We start from the raw sequence: 24,311 nt of genomic DNA on the forward strand, positions 1-24,311 counted from the left end.
CTTAAGTTTTTTTATGGATGTTTTTGCACCGATTAGATCAACCTTTACAGAGGGAGGAAGACAGACTGTAGAGACTGATGGCCACCGGTAGGAACGAGCTCCGGTGGCGTTCTGTGGAGTACCTAATACTGATTAGCCTCTGGCTGAAGGTGAATATTTTTTAAGTGACGACATGCTCGGGCTGGGTCAACAAGGTCAACTGCAAAGAGTCAGATGTTAAGGATTACAAAAAAATGGCAGCCTGAGACGGGAACAGAGTTGAGGACCCTAAGTTGGCCAATACTGGAACAAAACAGATTTAATCAGAGGACCCAAACTGGAAACAGACAGAGCCAAAAGCATTCCTTCAAATGAAACCTAGCTCAGAAGCCAGGAGGGAAAAACACTAGGAACACAAAAGTACAAATGAAAGCATGGCTAAAAGCACATGGCAAAAAAAGTAACTCAGGTCTCACAGGCACAAGATACAAAACCAAACAGACAAAATCACGAGGTGAACAGGACCTGGCAAAAAAACTACTCACTGGAACAATAGCGTGGTAATGTTGACAATCTAGCACCGGATGAGTGAGTGAGGTGGCGTATATACAGCGGCAGCAGTTCAAAGTGACTAGCGTTTTCACTGCAGTACGGTTGAGTGCAACGGGTGTGTCGCTGACTAAGGACCTTTTTATCAAGCAGCGGCTGAAAAAAATCAGGACGCTAGTCTCGTTTTAACCACCAGGTGGCACAGCGTTGTTTTGAAGCCTCCAATGCGCTACAGCGTAACTGAGGTCAGACTGTTCATTTCTACCTGTATCATACATATATTACACCAAACCAATTATACTATTAAGTATCTGGGGGGGGGGGGGGGGAGTATGAAGCACAACAATTCGTCATGAAATAAATATTATCGCATTAAAATTGAGTAATTATCCATGACTAGTCATTCTACAGTACAAATGCTCTGGGCCGGGGTAGCATTGGGCGAATAAGAGACAGATGCCATAAATTACAATGAGAGCTAAAGGACAGGAAAGTCATCTTGAGGATGGCTGTCATTCCAAAGTTGCCTCCTGCTCTGGCGATGGTCACAGGTGCACTTTTGCTTGAGCATCATTTGCATCATCCAAACGTGTTGATGTGACGTGTTAGCAATATTTCTTATGTTATTGTATATTTTCAGCTTTTGCATTATACTGTTAAAATTTTCAGCCTTTTTTAGTTAGTAGGAATACTATACTGTTTAGCAATTACTCACACACCTACTCCAAATCCTTTAAAAAATTTTTGATTTAGATTAGATTCAACCTTATTGTCATTGCATGTGTACAAGTACAATGCAACAAAATGTAGTAAAAAAGTACTAATCAAAATCTTTAGCTTCAATGGCACTATTTCTGACATTCTTTAGACTGTATCTGCCTCAAAGCGCAGAGAGTTCCACAAATTTTCCCCTGCACGACAATGGAAATATTTCGCTGACTTCTGGGGAGAATTACAGAGGGCCAGTCATTTTTAAACCACGACTGTGGCCACAATTCCCACTCCCCAAGCATAAAACTCACACCAGTTGCTCATTGAAGCCTGAAGTAAGTAATTTCTGTCATAACCATTATGGTTTTGGTGTAACAAGCCTGTTAAGATGGGTTGGAAATCAGCTTCACTACAACTCATTAAGCCGCAGTAGATCAGTGATTGAGCTCAGTAGCACTTTGACTAACAAGTCTGTAAGTCTGTAAGTCAAACCATAAGAGCAGGTGTAGACAATCAGCTTTATTTAAACTACCTGATTTTTCATATATAGGTATATTTAGTCATACTTGTATTGTATCAACCACTTTCAGCTATTTAAAAAAAAATGTGTTTTTAAGGAATGAATTCAACATTACGGCATTCAGCAATATATGCAAATTTATAGCATAATGCATTGTGTTGGTGATGCACCATAACAGAAACTGTTGTAAATAGGAGTTACCATTGCAATGATTAGTGAATGATTGCTGCATTAGAATGCATTAGAGTTACTTCACCCATAAGCCGTAGCGGTTCTGGGTGGGAATAACCCCCCTGGGCAACTACAATATGTTAAAATTGAAAGTGCAATGATTGATGCATGATTTTGTATTAAAATATTCTCATTTGCTTAGGTTTACAGCTGTTGCAACTTTCAAGTCTTTGTTTGAATGAAAAAATATGTTAAAATCACCAAGCATTTCTCTCCATGTGCAGAAAGCTCTGGAGTTACATCCTCTTTCAGCTGGATATCCTGTGGCTCAATTGCTTAAAGTCCTTGGCTCTGGAGTGGAAGACCTGGGTTCAAATCCTGTCTAAAACAAACTTATGCAACATCATATTATTAAAAAAACGTATTTCTGGGATGAAATGAGTTATGTTATAATCTATCACCATGTTTAACTATATTATAGATGTTTTAAAAATATTTCATTTTTTTAAATAGTATGTATAGTGCTGTATAGTGCTAAGCAACGTCATCAGCAGCTAGTGTGGTTAAGGAACTTCACTGTGAACTTGGAAATTCTGGTTCAATACCTGACTAGAACTAAAAGGACTAGAAGGACTAGGACTAGAATATTTTCAATAAAAATTGAAGGGGTGATTTAAAGGACTGTTCTAACAACGTAAGTTACTTTTTTATTGAAATCAAACTGCTTTTGCTTTTTTGGGCACATTCAGCTCTGCACCTTTTGTTTTGCAGATCCAATTAGCTATACATTCAACTCATCAGCTAGTTTGAGTAATGTTTAAACTGATTAATTACAAGTTAATTAGAATATATAATTAGTTAATTAGAATATATTACTCAAGATGAATTTAGTTAGATATTTAATGCATTCAGCTATATTATAACTGTTTCATTATACTCAAGAAATATAGCAATATTTCTGCTTTCAACTGGTTTGTTATGACTAGTTCATGACACTATTTTATAGTTTAGTTGTTAAGCAAACAGACTTTCTTCATATCGTTTCAAATTAAAAAAGCACCAATCCAAACTTAACTAAAAAGAATTTTTTCTGCTTTTGATTGGTTAATTATGATTACTTAAGGAGCCTTTTTTATGATTAACCTCTGATCCATGGATCATTTCATTAGCATATTCACCTTTGCATCAGGTCTACTTTTAAACTATTGCAACCTTTAGCTTTTTGTTTGTTTGCAATATACATGTCGTCCATGTCATTTCAAAATAAACGCACCAATCTATATATTTAGCCGTATTAGCACTATTTATGCTTTTTAATAGATAATTGTGTTTAGTTAGATTATTTTAAAGTTTAGGTCTTACGCATACACTCACCTCCTCGAAACCCATTCAAAATAAAAGCAACAAGTCCAAATCTTTAGCTTTCATAGCACCATTTCTACCTTTTTGCTTTTGAATGTGTAATTGTGACTAGGTAATGAGACTTTGTTACAGTTTAGCAATTACATGCGCATGCTTCCTCCATATTCTTCCAAAATAAAAGCACCAGTCTAAAACTTTAGCTAAAAAAGAAGCAATATTTTTGCTTTCAACTCATTTATTATGACTAGTTAATAAGACTATTTTACTGTTTAGCAATTACTTGCATATGCTTCCTCAACCTTTCAAAAATAAAAGCACCAATCCAGATATTTAGCTAAAAATAGCAATGTTACTGTTTTCAAGTGGTTTATTATGAGTAGTTAATAATACTGATTTACATTTTAGCAATTTCTTAGCTTTGTTATTTATTCATTTTGTTTATTTTAGCTAAACAATAAGACTATCTTACAGTTTTATCAATTGCCCACACACATCCCTTTCAAAATAAAAGCACCAGTCTAAAACTATTATTTTCACAGCAAGATTTCTGGATTTGGCTCTTTAAATAGGACTACTTAATTAGACTATTTTATAGTTTAGTAATTAGGCACACACACTTCCTTCATATCCTTTCATAATAAAAGCACCAATTTAAATCTTTAGCCTAAATAGCACTTTTTTCCGCATTTGACAGGTTAATTGTGATTAATTAATGAGACTATTTTACTGTTTAGCAATTATGTACACATGCTTCCTCCAATGCTACAAATTTAAAATTCAACTATTTCCTCTGCAGCTACTGTCAGCTGTTATAAATGTTTACCTAACTTTTAGCTTTTTTTCTGCTCTTGGACTCAAAACTATTTAGCTGTTTCGATACAGCGATATTTTATCAAATTAACCTTTTCAGTTTCATCTGAATCTTTCTGGGATCTTTTTCAACTTTCCTCAACTTGAAAGCAGGAAAAGCACTGATGTAAATATAAAAATTCTAATACACGACCATTAATCAATCATTGCAAGGGTCACTTCTTTTCACTTCAGTTTCTGTTATGTTATTTACAGCACAATGCATTACCCATAATGAATTGTGTTGCATATTTGCATATATTGTTAAATGCTCTGATGCTATATTAATTTCTCAAGAAATAGCTGAAAGTGTTTCATACAAGTATAGCTAAATACTATATAGTTGTAGACAGATGACCAGGGATATGTGGTGATCCTTGTTCTCATCACTATTTGAAAGACTTTGAGCGGAAGCAGTCCTCTACCAGATGTAAGCTGTGGCTGTCCTCACCATCACCTCATCAAGGTACTGCAATCAGAATTGTAGATTAGTGAATTGTTCAGTATTATGTAGGTCAAAACCTTCTCTAATGTAAGAATACACAATACCAGACAAACAATTAAACCAAACAAGAGGACAGGCCTGTCTGTGCTAAAACAACAGATAAACAGTTGTTACAATTCAAATATAAAATATAAACAGTGTATACGAATTAAAATTTAAATTTTATATTGTCTATCTTACTGTTGGTACATACCTACATACAAATGTAGAAACTTAAACTCCTGAGCTGGGCAGCAGATGTCTGTGTACCAACAGTCTGCAGTGATTTCTCTGTTTGACAACCTCCTTGCATGTGGGTAACTGGGACGTGCCCCTCCTACAGTATAGAAAAGACAATGTTAAATTTACTATAAATTGTATTAGTCCTACAAATATAATGGCTATGGTACAAGCTATAGGTTACTGACCAGATAAGCAGCAGTTATTGTAGAGATGTGACTAATTAGCAACTAAACATGCAACACAACACAGTAATCATTCCAACTAATCATGTTAGAATTTGATAGAACAATGACATAACCCAAATCACAAGTTGATTTAGGCTGTGGTACAGGACGGGGTAATAAACATAACTGCGTTCATCTGCAGTTTCTTATTGTAGCGATCGACCAGCTGTAGCTCTAAAGTGCAAAGGCCTAATGGCATGCTAACGGCTAACGCAACACACAAATAGGAGCGTCGGCAGCATGTCAACAGGACAAAAGCTCGATCCACCGTTTCCTGCCTGTAGCCAATCGAAGGCCCATCGGTATTAGCTGTTCCCCACACAGGTGTGTGATTGCACCAACTCAGAGTAGCACATTTGAAAGGGACAAAGGCTCGGTCAACTGGCTGTAGCCGTTAACAAAGCTAGCTATTAGCTTGTCTCACATGTGGGTTACTACATTTTAAAAAGACCAACTAACATATTAAGACATCACAAGTATCAAGCACAAACTTACTACAGCAAGCTAGACTTCCTACCACTGTGACGACCACAGGGACCGGGCTTCAGAGTAGCACGAGGTATGTCTCCATTGGATAAGAAATTTTACATTTTCAAAATGAGAAAAAAGGAGGAAATGCATTTCTACCTTGCTCAATGTGTGTATATGTGAGCCATAGAGTCATAGGAACGCTCCAAAATGTCTAAAAAGGGATTTTGCATGATATGACCCCTTTAAACTCAGCATTAAATATACCCTAGTTTTCAAAGTAGTCGGAGGTGAAATGGTGTCCAAACACGAACAAGCCTTCAGGCAGCGGTGCCAGCACTGGTCCATTTATAATAAAATTTATCCAAAAAGTCCTCATGTCTTTCTTCCATGGTAAAATGAAAAGGCTTTGATGCTAGTCATAACAACCAACAACACAGCATCTTCTGGTCCCTAATTGTACTATGTCGGTGTGTATCACAGTGAGTTACTGAAACGCAATGTTGTCTGAAGGTTTTGGTGTCTGGGTGTGTCTGGGCAGGGCTGGAGCTGGTTCTGTTAAGGGGTCTATTACTGTTTACATAGACAATAATACAAATTTTAAACCGATCAATCTTAGACCAGATTAAATAAAGTAGCAAAATGTGAAATAAGCAGGGATGGTACTTTTAACACACCAGGAGTGTGCTAACACAAACCAGGGAGTCATATAAATGTACCAGAATGTCCAAAAAGTGGAGTTTGCACGTGCAGGGACTTTTAAAAGAATTGAATTTCCCATTTCTAACAAACAACAAATACTTCATAATGAAATGTATTTGGTGTAATATATGTATGTTACAGGGAGAAATGAGCTGTTTGGGCTGAGACATTTTTGGAACCCAGGCTGCAGGAAAACAACAATTCCATAGTTTATTGATCTCGGAGCACTGTTAATTTGTCATTCTAAGGAAAAAGTTTTTGTTTTGTTGTTAAAGTAATTATGAATGTGCTTTCTTGTATTTAAAGCTTATTTAGCTCAAAAATTACATTCCAATTGAAAACTTTTTTAAAATTAAATGGTGGAAAATATTTGTTTTTTAAAGAAATTTACTTTTTTGTTCCTTGTTTTTGAAAAATGTTATAAATCATGTCCATCCTGTGAGTGTGGTCTGCTGGAGCAGCAGCATCACAATGTGAGCCAGGAAGAGACTGGACAGGATCATCAAAAAGTCCAGCTCTGTCCTGGGCTGCACTCACGGTGGACACGGTGCAGGAGGTGGGTGAGAGACGGGTCCTGGCTAAACTCACTTCCATCCTGGACCAGGACTCTCACCCACTGGAGGACTCACTGTCTGCTCTTGAGAGCAGCTTCAGCAATAAACTAATCCACCCTTGCTGTGCGAAGGAGAGATATCACAGATCTTTCCTACTTGCTGCTATCAGACTTTTCAGTCAGAACTGTTAACTGCATTTGCTCTGTTAAGGATGATTTTTGTATGGTATGTAAGGTTTCTCTCTGTTTTTCTATTCTGTTGCTGTTAGGTTCATTTTGTGACTGAACCAGTAAGGTAAAACTAATGTTCCGTGGTACAGAAATGTCAGGTGCCTTTTGTATGTAACACACTCAGTGTTTGAGCAAGTGTTCTTGTCAAACTCCACAGTCAGCTTGTATTCCATGGATGTGTGTGTTTGTGTTAATGTCTTGCCTTTGAGCTGGTCAGCACGGCCCCAGTAAGCCGGGCGCTGGTGACTGCTGCTCTGGTTTTTTGTTTTCTCACGCCAACATCCAGAAATCTGAAAAGAAAGGTACAATTACACGTTACTGTCAGCATACTATAATAAAACTATTTTGCTTGATTTGTAATCATACATTACATTTGTATTTTTGCAATTTTACAGTTTTTCTTTTTGCTTTGATGCACCCGTCAACTGAAACTCGATATTTTTAAAACAGGTAATACACAGGTCTAAACAGTGGCAACAAGGTCAAAAGGAGACTTTTTTTTTTGCAAAAGGCTATGACTGCCCAAACATTTGAAATATGCAACAAAAGCTAATTTTGCCTTCAAACAACACAGCTTCCAAACAAGTACATGAGCACACTCAATCTGTCATTACACAGTGTACAAGAAAATACAAAATATTGATCTCTGCCAAATCAGTCAATCATTGATTGTCGAATGTAGCCTGTTGACATTTGGTGTCTTTCTATAAAACTGTCAAATTTGCCTTTTTACAAAGAATTAGATCCAGATGAAGAAATGCTTTAATGCAATTTTGATTTATTCCATGACATATTTTTTCCAAACTGTGGCTGAAAACTAAAATACTGTAAATATTACAAAAAATACATGTAATCCAAAACTGAAAAAATCTGTTTGAATATAAGACACAGACGCTACAATACTCAGTCTATGCCTTAGACCTCCTCCTACTAATGCTAGTTGAAGATTTGTGTGAAGGAAAGTCAAACAGGCACTGCAATGATTTCATACTAATTTTGCTAGTTTGTAATAGTTAGGAACAGATGGTTTCTGTTTGGTCACCAAAAGTAGATTTTGGACTGCTTGAATGGCATCCCTGTTTACTGTTTGGAAAAGGGTGGGGGACATGTCAATCCAATGAGAACGGGATTGCACAGTTGCTAGCAGTGTCTTTTGCTCTGCTGGAATAGTGATGTTGAAAAATGAGTGGAACCTAGTTTCTTTAACTACTGTAGGTCGAAGCAATCAAGAACATCTAAACAACTGTGATTACCACTCATTCCCTATGCGACATTATGTTTGTCTCATCATCCTAATGGATCAAAGGTCAAGGTGGGGCAGCTGACAATTGAGAGAAGCTTTGCGCAGGAGAGAGTAGTTGGTGTAAAATATGACCTTTTGTTAAAAACATAAAGCAATGGCCGAATGTTTGTCTATAAACAGTCGGAGTAACACGCCACACAGTCGGTGACTCAGGTAGGTCCAATCCCTGCAGCTCGGGAGATTCGTCAGTGAGCAGTGCATTCTGTGTGTTGTAGGATTTGAACATGTTTTCTCTGGACAGAGAACATGTTAAACATTTTTGCACATTTGGCACATTTTGGCTAATAAAATGTCCATGTAATCAGAAATGTATGACGACGTTATGAAGAGCTGTCACCATCATTAGCCTGAAAAAACAAAAGAAAACTATCAGAAAGATGGAAAAAATATTAGGCGTGGCCAAAACAACTTCTTAAAAAGAAGGAACACACTGATAAGCTCAGCAACGCCAAACAACCCAAAAGACCATGGAAAACAACTGTGGTGGACGACCGAAGATTTCTGTCCCTGGTGAAGAAACCACCTTTTACAATAGTTGGCCAGATCAAGAACACTCTCCAGGAGGTAGGTATATTTTTTTTAAAGCCAACAATTAAGAGAAGACTTCACCAGAGTGAATACAGAGGGGTCATCACAAGATTTAAGCAATTAGTGAGCCTCAAAAACAGAAAGGCCAGATTAGAGTTTGCCAAATAACATCTAAAACAGTCTTCACAGTTCTGGAAAAACATCCTATGGACAGATGAGACCAAGATCAACTTGTACCAGAGTGAAGGAAAGGAACTGCTCATGATCCTAAGCATACCACCTTATCAGTGAAGCGTGGTGGTGGTAGTGTCATGGCGTGGGCATGTATGGCTGCTAATGGAACTGGTTCTCTGGTATTTATTGATGATGTGACTTCTGACAAAAGCAGCAGGACGAATTCTAAAGTGTTTTGGACAATACTATTTGCTGATATTCAGCCAAATGCTTCAGCACTCATTGGAAGGTTCTTCACAGTGCAGATGGACAATGCATACTGCAAAAGCAACCAAAGAGTTTCTTAAGGAAAAAAAGTGGATTTTATGCAATGGCAATCACCTGACCTGAATCAGATTGAGCATATGCTTCATTTGCTGAAGACATAATAAGAGAAAATGCCCCAAGAACAAGCAGGAATTGAAGACAGTTGCAGTGGAGGCCTGGCAGAGCTTTAGCAGGGATGAAACCCAGCGCCTGGTGATGTCTATGCATTGGAGCGGTAAAATCACCAGCTGTTGTGGCATAGCGGGTAAGGTGGTAGCCTCTCTACCCTGGATACGATTCCTGCTTAGGACATGTTTTTTAGCAATACTCGGACGAATGGTTTAAAGGGCTCATATCATGCAAAATCCACTTTTTAGACATTTTGGAGCGTTCCTATGACTCTATGGGTCACATATACACACACTGAGCACGGTAGAAATGCATTTCCTGCTTTTTTTACATTTTGAAAACGTAAATTTTCTCACCCAATGAAAACAGACCACGACCTACACTGAGACCGGGTCTCAGTTGTCGTCACCTTGGTCGGAAGTCCTCCCTGTAAATCCTGAACCACCACCCCCACAATGATCCCGAACCAAAACTGGACTTCCGCCATTTTCCCCCTCTCACTCACCGTGAACAGACAAGCACGGCAGCGTTCAAGTCCTCCCATAGAAATAGTTCGGTTCTTGGGTGTTCTAACCAACACCAAAGTCTAATCACTTAACCAAGGGATCAACAAGTGAGGATTTGTGGGTCACTTTTATTTTTAACGGACCGGTGCCAGAAACACTGCCTCAGCATTTATACGTATGTGCATTTCAAACGAGGGTGCGTACAATGCTGGATTTGTTTCACGGCTCCTGTTGGAAAAAAAGGACCTATTCCTAAAGTCCGTCATCCACTCACTAAAGTAAGTACATGCTTGATATTTATAATGTTTTAAAATGTTAGTTTGTCCGTTTAAAATGTAATAACCTATGTGTGGGGCAAGTTACTAGCTACGGCTACAGCCAGTCGACCGAGCCTTTGTCCCCTTCAAATGTGCTCATGTGGGCTCCTGCAGCCACACACCTGTGTGGAGAAAAGCTAATGACTAACGGCATCGAGCGGCTACGGGCAGGGAGCGGTGGGTCTAGCTTCTGTCCTTTTTCTGTAATCACATCCACCTGCGGGGAACAGCTGATCGTTATCGCCCTTCCAGCGGCGACAGACAGGAAGCGGTGGGTCTAGCTCGCTCTAGTAAGTTTGTGCTTGATACTTGTGATATCTAAATATGTTAGTTGGGTCTGTTTAAAATGCAGTAACCCACATGTGAGACAAGCTAATCGCTAGCGTCGCTAACGGCCACAGTGAGTCAACTGAGCCTTTGTCCCTTTCAAATGTGCTACTCTGAGTTGGTGCAATCACACACCTGTGTGGGGAACTGCTAATAGCAATGATGTTGATGTGCTGCCGCTCCTGTTTGTGTTGCGTTAGCCGTTAGCATGCCTTTAGGCCTTTGCACTTTAGAGCTACAGCTGGTCGATCGCTACAAAAAGAACCTGCAGATGAACGCGGTTATGTTTATTACCCCGTCCTGTGTCACAGCCTAAATCAACTTGTGATTTAGGGTTATGTCATTGTTCTATCAAATTCTAACATGATTAGTTGGAATGATTACTGTGTTGTGTTGCAAGCTTAGTTGCTAATTAGTCACATCTCTACAATACCTGCTGCTTATCTGGTCAGTTACCTATAGCTTGTACCATAGCCATTATATTTGTAGGACCAATACAATTTACAGTAAATGTAACAGTCTTTTCTATACTGTAGGAGGGCAAATCCCAGTTACCTACATGCAAGGAGGCTGTCAAACAGAGAAATCACTGCAGACTGTTGGTACACGGACATCTGCTGCCCAGCTCAGGAGTGAAGGTATGTAAGTTTGTATGTACCAACAGTAAGATAGGTAATAGAAGATTTTAATTAGTATATACTGTTTAGATTTTATATTTGAATTGTAACAACTGTTTATCTGTTGTTTTAGCACAGACAGGCCTGGCCTCTTGTTTGGTTTAATTTTTTGTGTGGTATTGTGTGTTCTTACATTAGAGAAGGTTTTGACCTACATAATAATGAACATTTCACTAATCTACAATTCTGATTGCACTACCTTTTGTTTTGATGAAGTGATGGTGAGGACAGCCACAGCTTCCATCTGGTAGAGGACTGCTTCCGCTCAGTCTTCCAAATAGTGATGAGAACAAGGATCACCACATCTCCCTGTTTACCCTACTTTCATGCATTTCGTCTGCAAGGCCCTGCAAAAGCTTCTCCTTCGTCCTCAAACCCCCAGACTTCTTAAGAATAAGAATAAGAGAATAAGAAAACCTTTAATAGTCCCGCAGTGGGGAAATTACCTCTCACAACAGCAGTACAGATGAGCAAGAATACAGGTACAGAACAGTTTGTGTTAGCACAGTACAAAGCAGTACAGTACAGTTAGAGTGAGTATGAGGTCATTGCAGGGTTATTGCACAGTAATGGGTATAAGATTTGTACCGGTAACAATATACATGATTGTTCACAGATTTACACAAATATTGTGCAGAGCAGGTTGCTATATAAACCACTGATGCAGTGGGTGAGTGACTGTGGTGGGATGTGGTCAACAGTTCTGATTGTACAGTCTGACAGCAGCAGGTAGGAAGGATCTACGATATCTCTCCTTCACACAGCGAGGGTGGATCAGTCTGCTACTGAAGCTGCTCTCCAGAGCAGACAGTGAGTCCTCCAGTGGGTGAGAGACCTGGTCCATGATGGATGTCAGTTTAGCCAGGACCCTTCTCTCACCCACCTCCTGCACCGTGTCCAGAGTGCAGCCCAGGACAGAGCTGGACTTTCTGATGATCCTGTCCAGTCTCTTCCTGTCCCTCGCTGTGATGCTGCTGCCCCAGCAGACCACACCGTACAGGATGGCTGATGCCACCACAGAGTCATAGAAGGTCTTCAGGAGTGGCCCCTTCACTCCAAAAGACCGCAGTCTCCTCAGCAGGTAGAGTCTGCTCTGACCCTTCCTGTACAGTGCATCCGTGTTATGAGTCCAGTCCAGTTTATTGTTCAGATGCACTCCCAGGTACTTGTAAGAGTCCACTCTCTCAATGTCCCTTCCCTGGATGTGCATCGGTGGGATGAGAGCAGGCTGCTGTCTGCGGAAATCCACCACCATCTCCTTCGTTTTCCCTACATTGATCAGGAGGTGGTTCCGCTGGCACCAGTCCACAAAGTTCTGAGTGAGTCCTCTGTACTCTGCATCGTCATCATCGGTGATCAGTCCGACGATCGCAGAGTCATCAGAGAACTTCTGCAGAACACAGCTGTCCGTGTTGTGTCTGAAGTCTGACGTGTAGAGGGTGAAAAGGAAGGGGGCCAGTACAGTCCCGTGTGGGGCCCCCACACTGCAGGTCAGAGTGTCAGACACACAGTCCCTGGCTCTCACAAACTGAGGCCTGTTTGTGAGATAGTCCATAATCCACTCCGTCAGATGAAGGTCCACACCAGCCTCCTCCAGTTTGTGTTTCAGAAGCATTGGCTGGATGGTGTTGAAGGCACTGGAGAAGTCAAAGAACATGATCCTCACAGTGCTGCCGGGCTTCTCTAGGTGGGAAAGGGCTCGATGTAGGAGGAAGATGACGGCGTCGTCTACTCCTATGCCGTGTCGGTAGGCGAACTGCAGCGGGTCCAGGTAGGTTCCCACCGCAGAGCGGAGGTGACCCAGGACCAGTCTCTCCAGTGTCTTCATCAGGTGTGATGTCAGAGCCACTGGTCTGAAGCTGCTGGGGTCTTTGGCGTGCGGTGTCTTGGGCACTGGTACCACGCAGGAGGTCTTCCAGAGCTGTGGTACCACCCTCAGCTTGAGGCTCAGGTTGAAGACATGCTCCATAACTCCACACAGGTCGCCTGCACAGGACTTAAGGAGTCTGGAGCTGATGCCGTCTGGTCCAGCTGCTTTCCTGGCCTTGATCTTCCTGAGCTCACTTCTCACCTGGGTGCTGGAGAAGGATAGGGGTGGAGGGAGTGTCTTAGTGTGGTGTGAAGTGAGGGGTTGAGGAAGTGACTCAGTGTGGTGTGAAGTGAGGGGGTGTGGTTGGGATGAGTCACCAGTCGTCAGGGCTGAGGGTAGAGGGCTTTGTGTAAAGGTGTGAAGGGCTGTGGGGGCTGGTAATCCAGTGGTATGAGGTGACAAGAGGTTCGGAGGCAGCTGCTGGGAGGTGTGAGTGGGTGCTTGGTCAAACCTATTAAAGTGTGAGTTCAGCTCGTTGACCCAGCTCAGGTCCCCCTCAGCCTGTGGGTGTGGAGCTTTGAAGCCTGAGATGGTTTTCAGGCTCCTCCACACCTCACTCACATTGTTCTGCTGCAGCTGCTCCTCCATCTTCCTCCTGTAGCTGGACTTCCCCTCACGGATTTTCCTCCTCAGCTCCTTCTGCACCCTCCTCAGCTCCTCCCTGTCCCCTGATTTAAATGCTCTCTTCTTCTCCTTTAGCAGAGCTTTAATATCAGGGGTGACCCATGGTTTGCTGTTAGTGAAACACCGAACCCGCCTGGTGGGAACAGTGTTTTCACAGCAGAAGTTTATGTAGTCCGTTACACAGTCTGTTATTGCGTTAATGTCCTCCCCATGTGGGTCGCAGAGCTCCGTCCACACAGTGGTGTTAAAACAGTCCCTGAGAGCCTCCTCGCTCTCAGCTGTCCACCTCTTCACTGTGCGGGGCACCACCGGCTGCCTGTGTACAACAGGTTTATACACAGGCAGGAGATGCAGGATGTTGTGGTCAGCTCTGCCCAGCGGTGGGAGGGAGGATGCAGCGTAGGCCTCTTTGGTGTTGGCATAGAATAAGTCCAGTGTTTTATTGTCTCTGGTGGGGCAGGTCACATACTGGGTGTATGTAGGCAGAGCAGCTGAAGGAGGTGCATGGTTAAAGTCCCCAGAGATCAGGAAGAGGGCCTGTGGGTGCTGTGTTTGCAGCCTGCTGGTGACTGAGAGCAGGGTCTCAGAAGCTGTGTCAGCGTTAGCGGAGGGTGGGACGTACACAGCAATTATTATAACGTGTGTGAACTCCCGTGGCAGGTAGAATGGCCTCATGCCCACCGCTAACAGCTCAATGTCTCTGTTACACAGCTTCATTTTGACAGTGCAATGTTGTGGCATACACCACCTGATGTTCACAAACACAGCCAGACCCCCTCCCTTCCTCTTACCGCTGTTCTCCGTTCTGTCCGCACGTAGCAGATGAAAATTGTCCAGTGCGACAGTCGAGTCCGGGATGAGTGACGTCAGCCAGGTCTCCGTGAACAGCAGGACGCTGCTCGTTCTGTACTCCGGCTGGTACCGTGTGAGCGCCGCGAGCTCGTCGATCTTGTTGGCGAGAGATCTCACGTTCCCCATGATAACGGAGGGGACAGCGGGCCTGAAGCGTCTCGTTTTCTCCCGTCGTAGTTTTCCGGCGCGGCGCCCACGTCGGGACTTCACCAGCACCTCAGCGGTGATCTCGTGTCTGTCTCTGGGCAGAACTACGGCGCTGCGCAGCGCGATCAGCTGCTCCGCGGTGTAAACAATGCGCGCTCTGACCCCGACGCACATCGTAGCTTTAAAAACAGCGTTTGTACTGCGCCAAACTTAGAAAAACTATAAAAAAGCTGTGTACAGGTTGTGTACACTAATGTTACTAACAACACACTAGAAAGGTAAACTTAAATAAGTGAAGAAAGTAATAAATAGAAGTAAGAGGACAGGAGCTGTTGTGACCAGCAGCCAGCTCGACCGGCGCCGGAGAAAAAAAAAAAAAAAAAAAAAAAAAAAAAAAAAAAAAATTAACTCAGTAACCTATACATTGCACATTGGAGTGTGAAGGTAACAGTTTGTTCTAGCTTTGGAGTAGTGGTGTAATTTTTTGGTTTACAATAAAGTTGGCTTTAACTATTATGTATTTCACTGAACTCTGTTTCTGAAGGGAAAACACTTTTATTTAGGAAATCATAGTATTGAAATTACATGTTTTTCTCTTTCTAATATGGTAAGCTATAAAGTTGAAGCGGCCATAAATAAAACACATATAAATTATATATAAATAAAGTTAAAAAAATTCTTAATGAGTGTTGCACTCACAAAAAACACGTTTTTACTCAAATGGTAAAGGAGTTATTCTACAGGTGGTCTACATCAATCATACTATGAGTGTTTTAGTGTTTTATCCATCAGGAAACTGCCTTCATCTACAACCCAAGCATGAAGAGATGGCAACTCAGACTCTTCACCCCAGGAATCCTCAGCACCAGCTCACTAGCCTCTGTAGACTAGATACCTGTAACAACTTTAGATACAGAGACATATTGCTGTCAAATTTATCATGAATGACAAAAAACATAATTAAAAGCAGTAAAAATACGTTAGGTCAATATATAATTTGAACCAATGCTTTTTGTTCCCAGGAAGGTCATGCAGTGATTGCTCTAAATATTAATGCACATTTTTTAAATAAAATCATGTCAGAGCAGCAGCACAAGTAAGACAAAAACAGTGAAATGTGTAAATGTAAAATGTATTTATATTATTTCAGCTATGCTCTCAAACTTATTTATTTGTATAATGTAAGCTAAAGTACTGTTTTCTATTAACGAGAGTTTTCCAGGTAAGTCGTGTTGTGAATATTGAAGCTGCACACGCCATTTAGCATAAGCATTAGCAACCGCTAGTCACTTTGCAAATTACATAAATCAATTAAATTTAAGTAAATGCGACATTACCAATGAGACACATCTTGCATCAGCCGAAATGTGGCGACTTCAACAGCCTCCTCTTCAGCTTCAGGGTCAGATTCGGGATCGTAGCCCTATGGTTCTACTACGCTACGAACCAGCTGACTAATGTCGTGCAGTTCTGTAGTGGGTCTTCTTCTTCTGTGGAGGATTGCGGTGGATTGCATTCTCAATGTCGCACTACTGCCACCTATTGTATCCTAACCGTGTGGTGGCTCGTATCCATGGAGCCAATTAAAAAAAAAAAAAAACAACAAAAAAGGTATGCGCTTCCGCACAGAGGTGTGGTGAGCAGCTTCGCTTGCGACACGCCCAGAAAACACAGCGTTTGCTGATGGGGAGTGAGAACCACATACAGTACTGACAGGGGCAGTGTGGACGATCTAAAGGGTTTTATGGGATGAAAATTTACAGAGACCTTACTGAGACATTAAAGTCTAATAGTTTTTAGAATGAAAAGTATGATATGACTCCTTTAAAGGATGGTAGCACCACAATAAGCAAATATATTATTATAAACTGTTTTTGCTTTCTAATATGTCCACATTTAGCTCTGCACCTATTGCTCTGCAAATCCAATCAGCTATAAATACCCCAACTATACATTAAATTCATCTGCTAGTTTTTAATTATGTTGAACAGTGAACATCCTTTGTCCTGTATGAGTTGATTTAAACTTCAAAGTTCAGTCCGTGTGAAATCTCTAGCAAGGTCGGAACATGAAATAAATGACAGTATGTTCTAAAAGGAATTGTATATTTTATTAATTGTAGATTAGTATTGTTTGTCAATTGGAATAGGTTGGAAAAATGTTCAGAACATCTGATGGTGATGGTGATATAGAGATCGGGTTTTTGGTTTTTAAAATAAAAATTTCCCTTCCAACGGGGGGAGTGTTTGCCTCTAGTTCTCCTGGGGTGGACGGCGTTGACCCAACAGTGGTCCGTTCTGACCTCGGGTGACGTCTCTATGGCTGCTGCGGTCCGGCCTGGCCGATCTGTGTAGGTGGCTCAGGTCGCTATGCCTGCCCTCCCAAAACGGAAGCAATGTGGGCTCCACAAAGATCCTGTGGGACTTCCAGATACAGACAGACAGAATGGTAATGGGGAACCAACCAGACATTGTGGTGGTGGACAATGAGCAGAGGAAAGCCGTAGTGGTGGATGTGGCAATACCAAGCGATGGCAACATCAGGAAAAGGGAGCATGACAAAGTAGAGAAATACCAAGGGCTCAGAGAAGAACTGGAGAAGGCTTGGAAGGTGAAGGCCACAGTGGTGCCTGTGGTGATCGGAGCACTGGGGGCAGTGACCCCCAAATTGGAGGAGTGGCTACAACAGATCCCTGGAAAAACATCCGACATCTCAGTCCAGAAAAGTGCAGTCCTAGGAACAGCAAGGATACTGCGGAGAACCCTGAAGCTTCCTGGCCTCTGGTAGAGGACCCGAGCTTGATGTCATACGGGCGGTTGACTACCACTTTTGGTCCTAAAACATCGTAGTTGATTATGTCATATAGCCTCCTGTGGAACGGCCACTTGTCAGGTGTCAGCTGGCCTAGTGGTTAAGAAGCGTGGCTGTAAAGTTTTGTCCCGGGTTTGAGTCTCAGTGGGAGCACTCTTTCAATTTTAATTATTGGAAAAACAGTGTCTCATAAGCATCATTTGACCCACGAAATAACATTGTCGTGATATTTAGTGCATGGATCCCGAAGACTACGAACCGCTGGTCGACTGTGGTGGACAACTATAGTATTTAGTATAGTTATGTACGTAAGTAAGTTATGACAAATTACGGCAGTTTAAAACCAAAAATAATAAGCTGAATGGTGCGCCCTCCCGCGTGCAGCGTTCGATTTGTGGCAGACAAGCTACTGTAACCCTGATTTCTCGCTGTTGTTACGGGCTACAATTATCTTTACGTGGTATTCTTCTTTAATGCTTAACACGGCAAGACAGTACGGCACATGTACACTTTTTTCTTTACGCCGCTCTTACCCAACGTGCGTCACCATATTCCTGAAAGCTACGATAAATACATACGTTACTCTTGCAGAGTAAACATATAGATCAAACTACTTGCTGCATTAATGAGTCTTAGACCTGCAGCTGATCACGCCGCCCAATGCTGCCCAGTCTCCCATGGAGCTTTGTCCCGGAGCTTAGGTATTTCTCACCTGCTGATCGAGTGGTAGGAACACATTAGCATGTCTATGCGCCTCTACGGGGGAGGGGAGGGATGAGAAGTTTGCCTTTGCAACTGTGAGCAAACATGAGACAAACAAAAGCTTGGTCGAACTCAGATCCAAGTCAACTGAGTACGAAACACATCAGATATCATTTAATCTCGTGTTTTATTCCAGTGGCAGTCTGGAGCTCTCTGCTAAGACTGCTGCCCCGCGATCCATCCACGGATGAGCTTCGATTAAAAATTAAAAGCAGAGGTTTTTTGTTTTTCGTTTTTCTCTAAACGAAAAAAACGTTTTAAATCCAATTCCGTGTGTTTTTGTTTAAACATATTTTTGCTCGGTTTATTGGTCTGTAAGGTGGTGCTTTTATTTAAATCTGTTTGCCGCCCATAGCAAGAGAAAGGAGAAGCCGGTGAAGGTGGATGGATGGACGGATGGGAAATCAAAGTTTTGAAACGTACACGGGCCAAATAAGTCACATCAGCCACTCATTCAGTTACAATGACACGCACAGTCAAAACAAATTCTCGCTACATCTAGTGCACCACTCCCCCGTTCCTCTCGTAGCCTGTATTTGCACATCCATACATTTGTGTATTGGTCACTCTCTGTCTGGACACATGACTCCAAAACATGTCACGTGTTTGTGTAAGAGTTTGATGTCTTCACCAAATTATAAGCAGAGGTAACGAGAGAACGACTTTGTGTTTTTTGCGCTTTGTGCTGATTAAGATTGATCTCAGCCACTCAGTTACAATGACACGCGCAGTCAAAACAAGTCAAGACACAGACACAGACACAGACACAGAGTAAACGCGTACGAACAAACATGTTGGTGTAATGCGTCGCTGTAGATCTGCTGATTTCTGGCGTCCTGTCAAAATTACGATCGACAACTGCTGTAAAACAAATTCCTATGATTTTTACAATTATTTACGTAAAATCTACGACTATTGGAAAACATTCATTAACAAGTTGTGGAAGTTTAAAACCTAAATAAGCGGCTGTAGTCGCAGATGGACTGCGCTCTACGTCTTTACTTGGCCATGCGCATTCAAATTATATTAATTAAACCGCAACCCATAATTATTAAATTATGTGAAGCCAATATGTTGTATCAGACGTTAGAGCGGTGGGTGTGTACATTTTCTTAAGAGACGCCTTCTATTTAAAGACAAGAAAACGCTGAGGAGAATGAAAACAAAAACGTGTTGCTGCTGTGGCGCTGCCTGTTTTAAACCACACAGAACAATTATAACTTTGCAGCAAACAGAAAATAGCTAAGCCATCAACAAGTTGTTGCCCTTCACACAAAATGCTATTATTTGATATTAGATTGATTTCTGTGTGATGTTCAAGTGGGAGACTTTAACATTCATGTAGATGTTGACAGCAACTGTCTCAGCACTGCTTTTAACTCCTTAATAGACACTATTGGTTTTACTCAGCAGTTAAATGAACCCACTCATTGTTTTAATCATACCCTCGATCTTGTCCTGACATATGGGGTTGAAATTGATAATTTATTAGGCCTTTCCCAAAACCCTTTTATCTGACCATTTCTTATTAACTTTTGAATTTACCATAATTGACCTTACAGCAGCTGGAAAAAAATCTTACTATAGCAGAGGTTTATCCGACAACGCTGTTGCCAAATTCAAGCAGATGATTCCATCATCTTTTCCCTCACTGTCTTGTAGATACACAGAGGAGAACAGTCACCTTAATCCTTATGAACAGGTTGACGGTCTTGTAGATGATGCTGCAGCTTCTCTACGTACACTGTTAGACACAGTGGCTCCTCCTTTGAAGTAGGCACTGGATCAGAGGAGGTTACTGTAACTCTATGGTATAACTCAGAGATCCGCAGCCTAAAGCACAGGACCAGACAGCTAGAAAGGCAGTGGCGTTCCAACAAAACAAATGTAAACTGCATTGCATGGAAGAACAGTCTAATAATATATAAAAAAGCACTTTGTGCTGCTAAAAACCCATATTAATTCTCCTTAATTGAGGAAAATAAAAACAACCCCAGGTTTCTTTTCAGCACTGTAGCTAGGCTGACTAAGAGTCATAGCTGTGTTGAGTTTACGATCCCCTTAAATCTCAGCAGCAATGACTTCATGAACTACTTTACTAATAAAATGATCACCATTAGAGAAGACATTCAGCAGCGACATCTTCCAAATGACAGAAAGCACTGTCTAAATCCATCAACTTTAAATTTATTAAATCCTCTGTCTTACCTAGACAGCTTCTTCCCCATAACTCATATGGAGTTAACCTCAGTAATCAACTCTTCCAAGTCGTCCACTTGTCTTTTAGATCCAATCCCAACCAGATTACTCAAAGAAGTTCTACCTTTAATCAGCTCTAATCTGCAACTAGCCAACTATAGGCCCGTTGCAAATTTACCCTTTATTTCTAAGATTCTTGAAAACATTGCGGCTAAACAATTATCTGACCACCTGAGTGGGAATAACCTGTATAAGGATTTTCAGTCAGGATTTAGAAAACATCATAGCACAGAAACAGCTCTGGTTAGAGTCACTAATGATCTTCTATTAGCTTCGGACAATGGTCTAGTTTCTGTCCTTGTCCTGTCAGATCTCAGTGCTGCATTTGATACAATTGATCATAACATTCTATTGCAGAGACTAGAACATAGAATAGGAACACCAATGGGATGGTTTAAATGCTATTTGTTGAACAGATTCCAGTTTGTTCATGTTAATGAGAAATTCTCCACATGAACAAGGATTAGCTATGGAGTACCACAGGGTTCTGTGCTTGGTCCAATTCTGTTTAGCCTATACATGTCTCCTCTAGGTGAGGTTATTAGAAAGCATTCTATTAATTTTCATTGTTATGCAGATGATACTCAGCTTTATATGTCTTTATAACAAAATGAAACAGATCAACTAGTCAAAACTCAAAGTTGTTTAAAAGACATAAAATCCTGGATGTCCCAAAACGTCCAGATAAAACTGAAATTCGTATTGTTGGGCATAAAAATCAGAGGGAGACACTATTGAGTCAGATAGCCACCCTGGATGGCACAACATTAGCTTCAGATTCTACTGTAAGGAACCTTGGTGTCATCTTTGACCAGGATCTCTCTTTTACATCATACATTAAACAAATCTCCAGAAATATAGCTAAAATCAGAAGCATCCTCTCTCAGAGCGATGCAGAGAAACTGATCCATGCATTTGTTACCTCTAGGCTGGACCACTGTAACTGCTTACTCATAGGATGTCCTAACAGCTCTTTAAAAAGCCTACAGCTTATTCAAAATGCTGCAGCCAGAGTTCTGACAGTACTTAGAAAGAAAGATCACATTTCTCCTACATTAGCTTCTCTACACTGGCTGCCTGTAAAATGTAGGATAGAATTTAGAATTCTCCTACTCACCTACAAAGCACTCAATGATAAAGCTCCTTCTTATCTTAAGGAGCTCTCCAGTAATTGTGCTTCTCTCTCTCTCTCTCTCTCTCTCTCCTCCACTCTGTCCTCACCTACAGGTATCATCGGACTCAGAGCTTTGTGTCTGTGATGGGCAGCTGCGGATCCAACCATCCTGCCTGTGTCCAGTGTCTGGTCCAAGCATCCTGCCTGTGCTCTGTTGTTGCTTGTTGTTGTTGCTGTGCTTTTCCCTCTCTCTCCCCTCACCCCAACCGGTCGAGGCAGATGGCCGCCCACATCCAGCCTGGCTCTGCTGGAGGTTTCTTCCTCGTTAGAGAGGCAGTTTTTCCTCTCCACTGTTGCTGTCAAATTAAAGGCTAGCTGTATGTGGGATTTGTTGGGTTTAGTTGTGTAAGGTCTTAAACCTTACTTTGTAAAGTGCCTTGAGATAACTTTTTTGTGATTTGGTGCTATATAAATAAAATTGAATTGAATTGAAAATTCCTCAAGAACCACAAAGGGACTTAAACTTATCATCATGCTTTCCTTTGTGTGAATGTATAAAACTGAAATAAAGATACTCACCTTCTTTTAAACTGTGCACCATACATATATGCTAGGCACACCAGGTAAATTATGTATCCTCATTATTGTGTTGCAAGTGTTAAAATAGTTTAATTAGTAATGTCTAGTTCAATGTTTACTTGGTGTTACATAGGGACAAGACCATTACAGCGTTTTAAGAGACCACGTATATAACCCTAATAATCTATGCATTTAACATTGCTGTTTAACCATTCTGACTTCTCTGCTTATTTGAGTACCAAAGTGATCGTCACATGTGAACTGTGTTATAGTGTGATGGAACGTTGAGCTTGATGAAAAAGAGGAAAGCTTAGTTATCCCAGATTTAGGAGCAATCCAAATCAAATAGTTTGATACCTGATCTGATGAGGTGGAACTCTTCACCACTGGTTGAACTGATTTCTCCACCCTGAAGTGACCACTGCCCCAAGCGTATTTAAACCAGTCACACCCTAGTTGAATCATATTTTACTCTACCCCTCTACCAAACTTAAAAATACGAACGAGCAGCGACTTCTGTTACTTTAGAAAGTCATCTCAAGAAACTCTGCGAAACTGAAACTATAACCAACAGTCCTTAATTAACTCGCTATTTTTGATTGGACTAACTAAATTCGATTCCAGCCTGTTTCCTTTTTGGGCTTGTTTAAGTAGTGCTGACGTTTAAAACACATTGGAAAGTTCAACCTGGCTGACTATAATTTTGCTGACCCCGAACCATCATCATCATCACCGTGGGCAACGATTCCTGGCCCAGAGGCCGTGGCACTTGGATCAGAGAGGGCACTTCTGCTCAACCAAGCCGGTAACGGGAGACGCTGCACAGCGGCTAAAGCTCCAAATTAAGGCAAACAAACATCTCTAATCCTCTCTCTAAGAATTCTAGTGTTTCTCAAAGCACTAAAATTGAACATTCCAAATTCATTAGTTATCCTTAGGTTTTTATAAGTTAGAAACAAATACTCTTTTCGCTTGATCAAAGCCATCACACACCTAGGTCTTGATCATTCCTTGTCCTTTCACTCATTGATTCATTCAATGCTGATTGCTGTGCTTTCTGTAATTGTGTTCACATATGTTCATTAATTGTATTAATTGCATTATTTGACATACAAAGCTTACATCACACACACACCCTCATTCACCAACACTTTCTTTGTTCATCCATTGCTGATCATCTCATGTCGATTGTTTGTTTATTTGATTATTTTCATATTATTTTATTCCTATATCCAGTAGTATTACATTAATAAAACGTTACAAGGAATCTGGTTTTGTGAGCATTGTTCTTCAGATTTTAGCAAAGGTCACTGAACCGCGACAAGAATTCACAACATTAGAGACTGATTTGGTTTTATCGCAAGAAAGTTGTTATCATTGTTCATAACTAGTAACTCATTAAATTGATGTCTGGCGTTGACTAGATTGATACAAGCGTGGTTTCAGCTTTAAAACAAACCTGGTGCCCCAAATTCGAGGAATATTAATGTTTCTGCATTAATATCAAACTATTAATTTGAAAAATTTGAATCCGCTACTATATATATACCACTCTATTCTCACCCTACGCGGGTGGTCTCATCCATTTTCCAAGCTCGGGGCCTCTACCAGAGGCAAGGGAGCTTGAGGGTCCTGCGCAGTATCCTTGCTGTTCCTAGGACTGCACTTTTCTGGACTGAGATGTCGGACGTTTTCCAGGGACCTGTTGGAGCCACTCCTCCAGTTTGGGGGTCACTGCCCCCAGTGCTCCGATCACCACAGGCACCACTGTGGCCTTTACCTTCCAAGCCTTCTCCAGTTCTTCTCTGAGCCCTTGGTATTTCTCTAGTTTCTCATGTTCCTTTTTCCTGATGTTGCCATCGCTTGGTATTGCCACATCCACCACTACAGCTTTCCTCTGCTCTTTGTCCACCACCACAATGTCTGGTTGGTTCGCCATTACCATTCTGTCTGTCTGTATCTGGAAGTCCCACAGGATCT

The 24,311-nt window shown here is 41.3% G+C and overlaps 2 protein-coding genes across 3 annotated transcripts in view; one reads left to right on the forward strand and one right to left on the reverse strand.

Annotated features, from left to right (window-relative positions):
- Nucleotides 1-24,311, reverse strand: part of glcci1a (glucocorticoid induced 1a) — a 74,734-nt gene that overhangs the window by 6,600 nt on the left and 43,823 nt on the right. The window contains exons 4-6 of one of the 2 annotated variants that reach the window (XM_029167577.3): nucleotides 7,249-7,336; nucleotides 4,844-4,962; nucleotides 4,567-4,610 (exon numbers count right to left, since the gene is read on the reverse strand). In XM_029167577.3, coding sequence (XP_029023410.3) covers nucleotides 4,567-4,610; nucleotides 4,844-4,962; nucleotides 7,249-7,336 — 251 coding nt within the window. The remainder of the gene's footprint in view (nucleotides 1-4,566; nucleotides 4,611-4,843; nucleotides 4,963-7,248; nucleotides 7,337-24,311) is intronic. The other variant, XM_055512724.1, reaches the window with a different exon arrangement.
- The window catches only part of rpa3 (replication protein A3), a 74,103-nt gene continuing 62,723 nt past the window's right edge, over nucleotides 12,932-24,311 (forward strand). The window contains exon 1 of the mRNA XM_055512725.1: nucleotides 12,932-12,953. Within this exon, the coding sequence (XP_055368700.1) occupies nucleotides 12,936-12,953 (18 nt within the window). The 5' untranslated portion in view covers nucleotides 12,932-12,935. The remainder of the gene's footprint in view (nucleotides 12,954-24,311) is intronic.

The sequence above is a fragment of the Betta splendens genome, chromosome 11 (assembly GCF_900634795.4).
Source record: "Betta splendens chromosome 11, fBetSpl5.4, whole genome shotgun sequence".
NCBI lineage: Eukaryota > Metazoa > Chordata > Actinopteri > Anabantiformes > Osphronemidae > Betta > Betta splendens.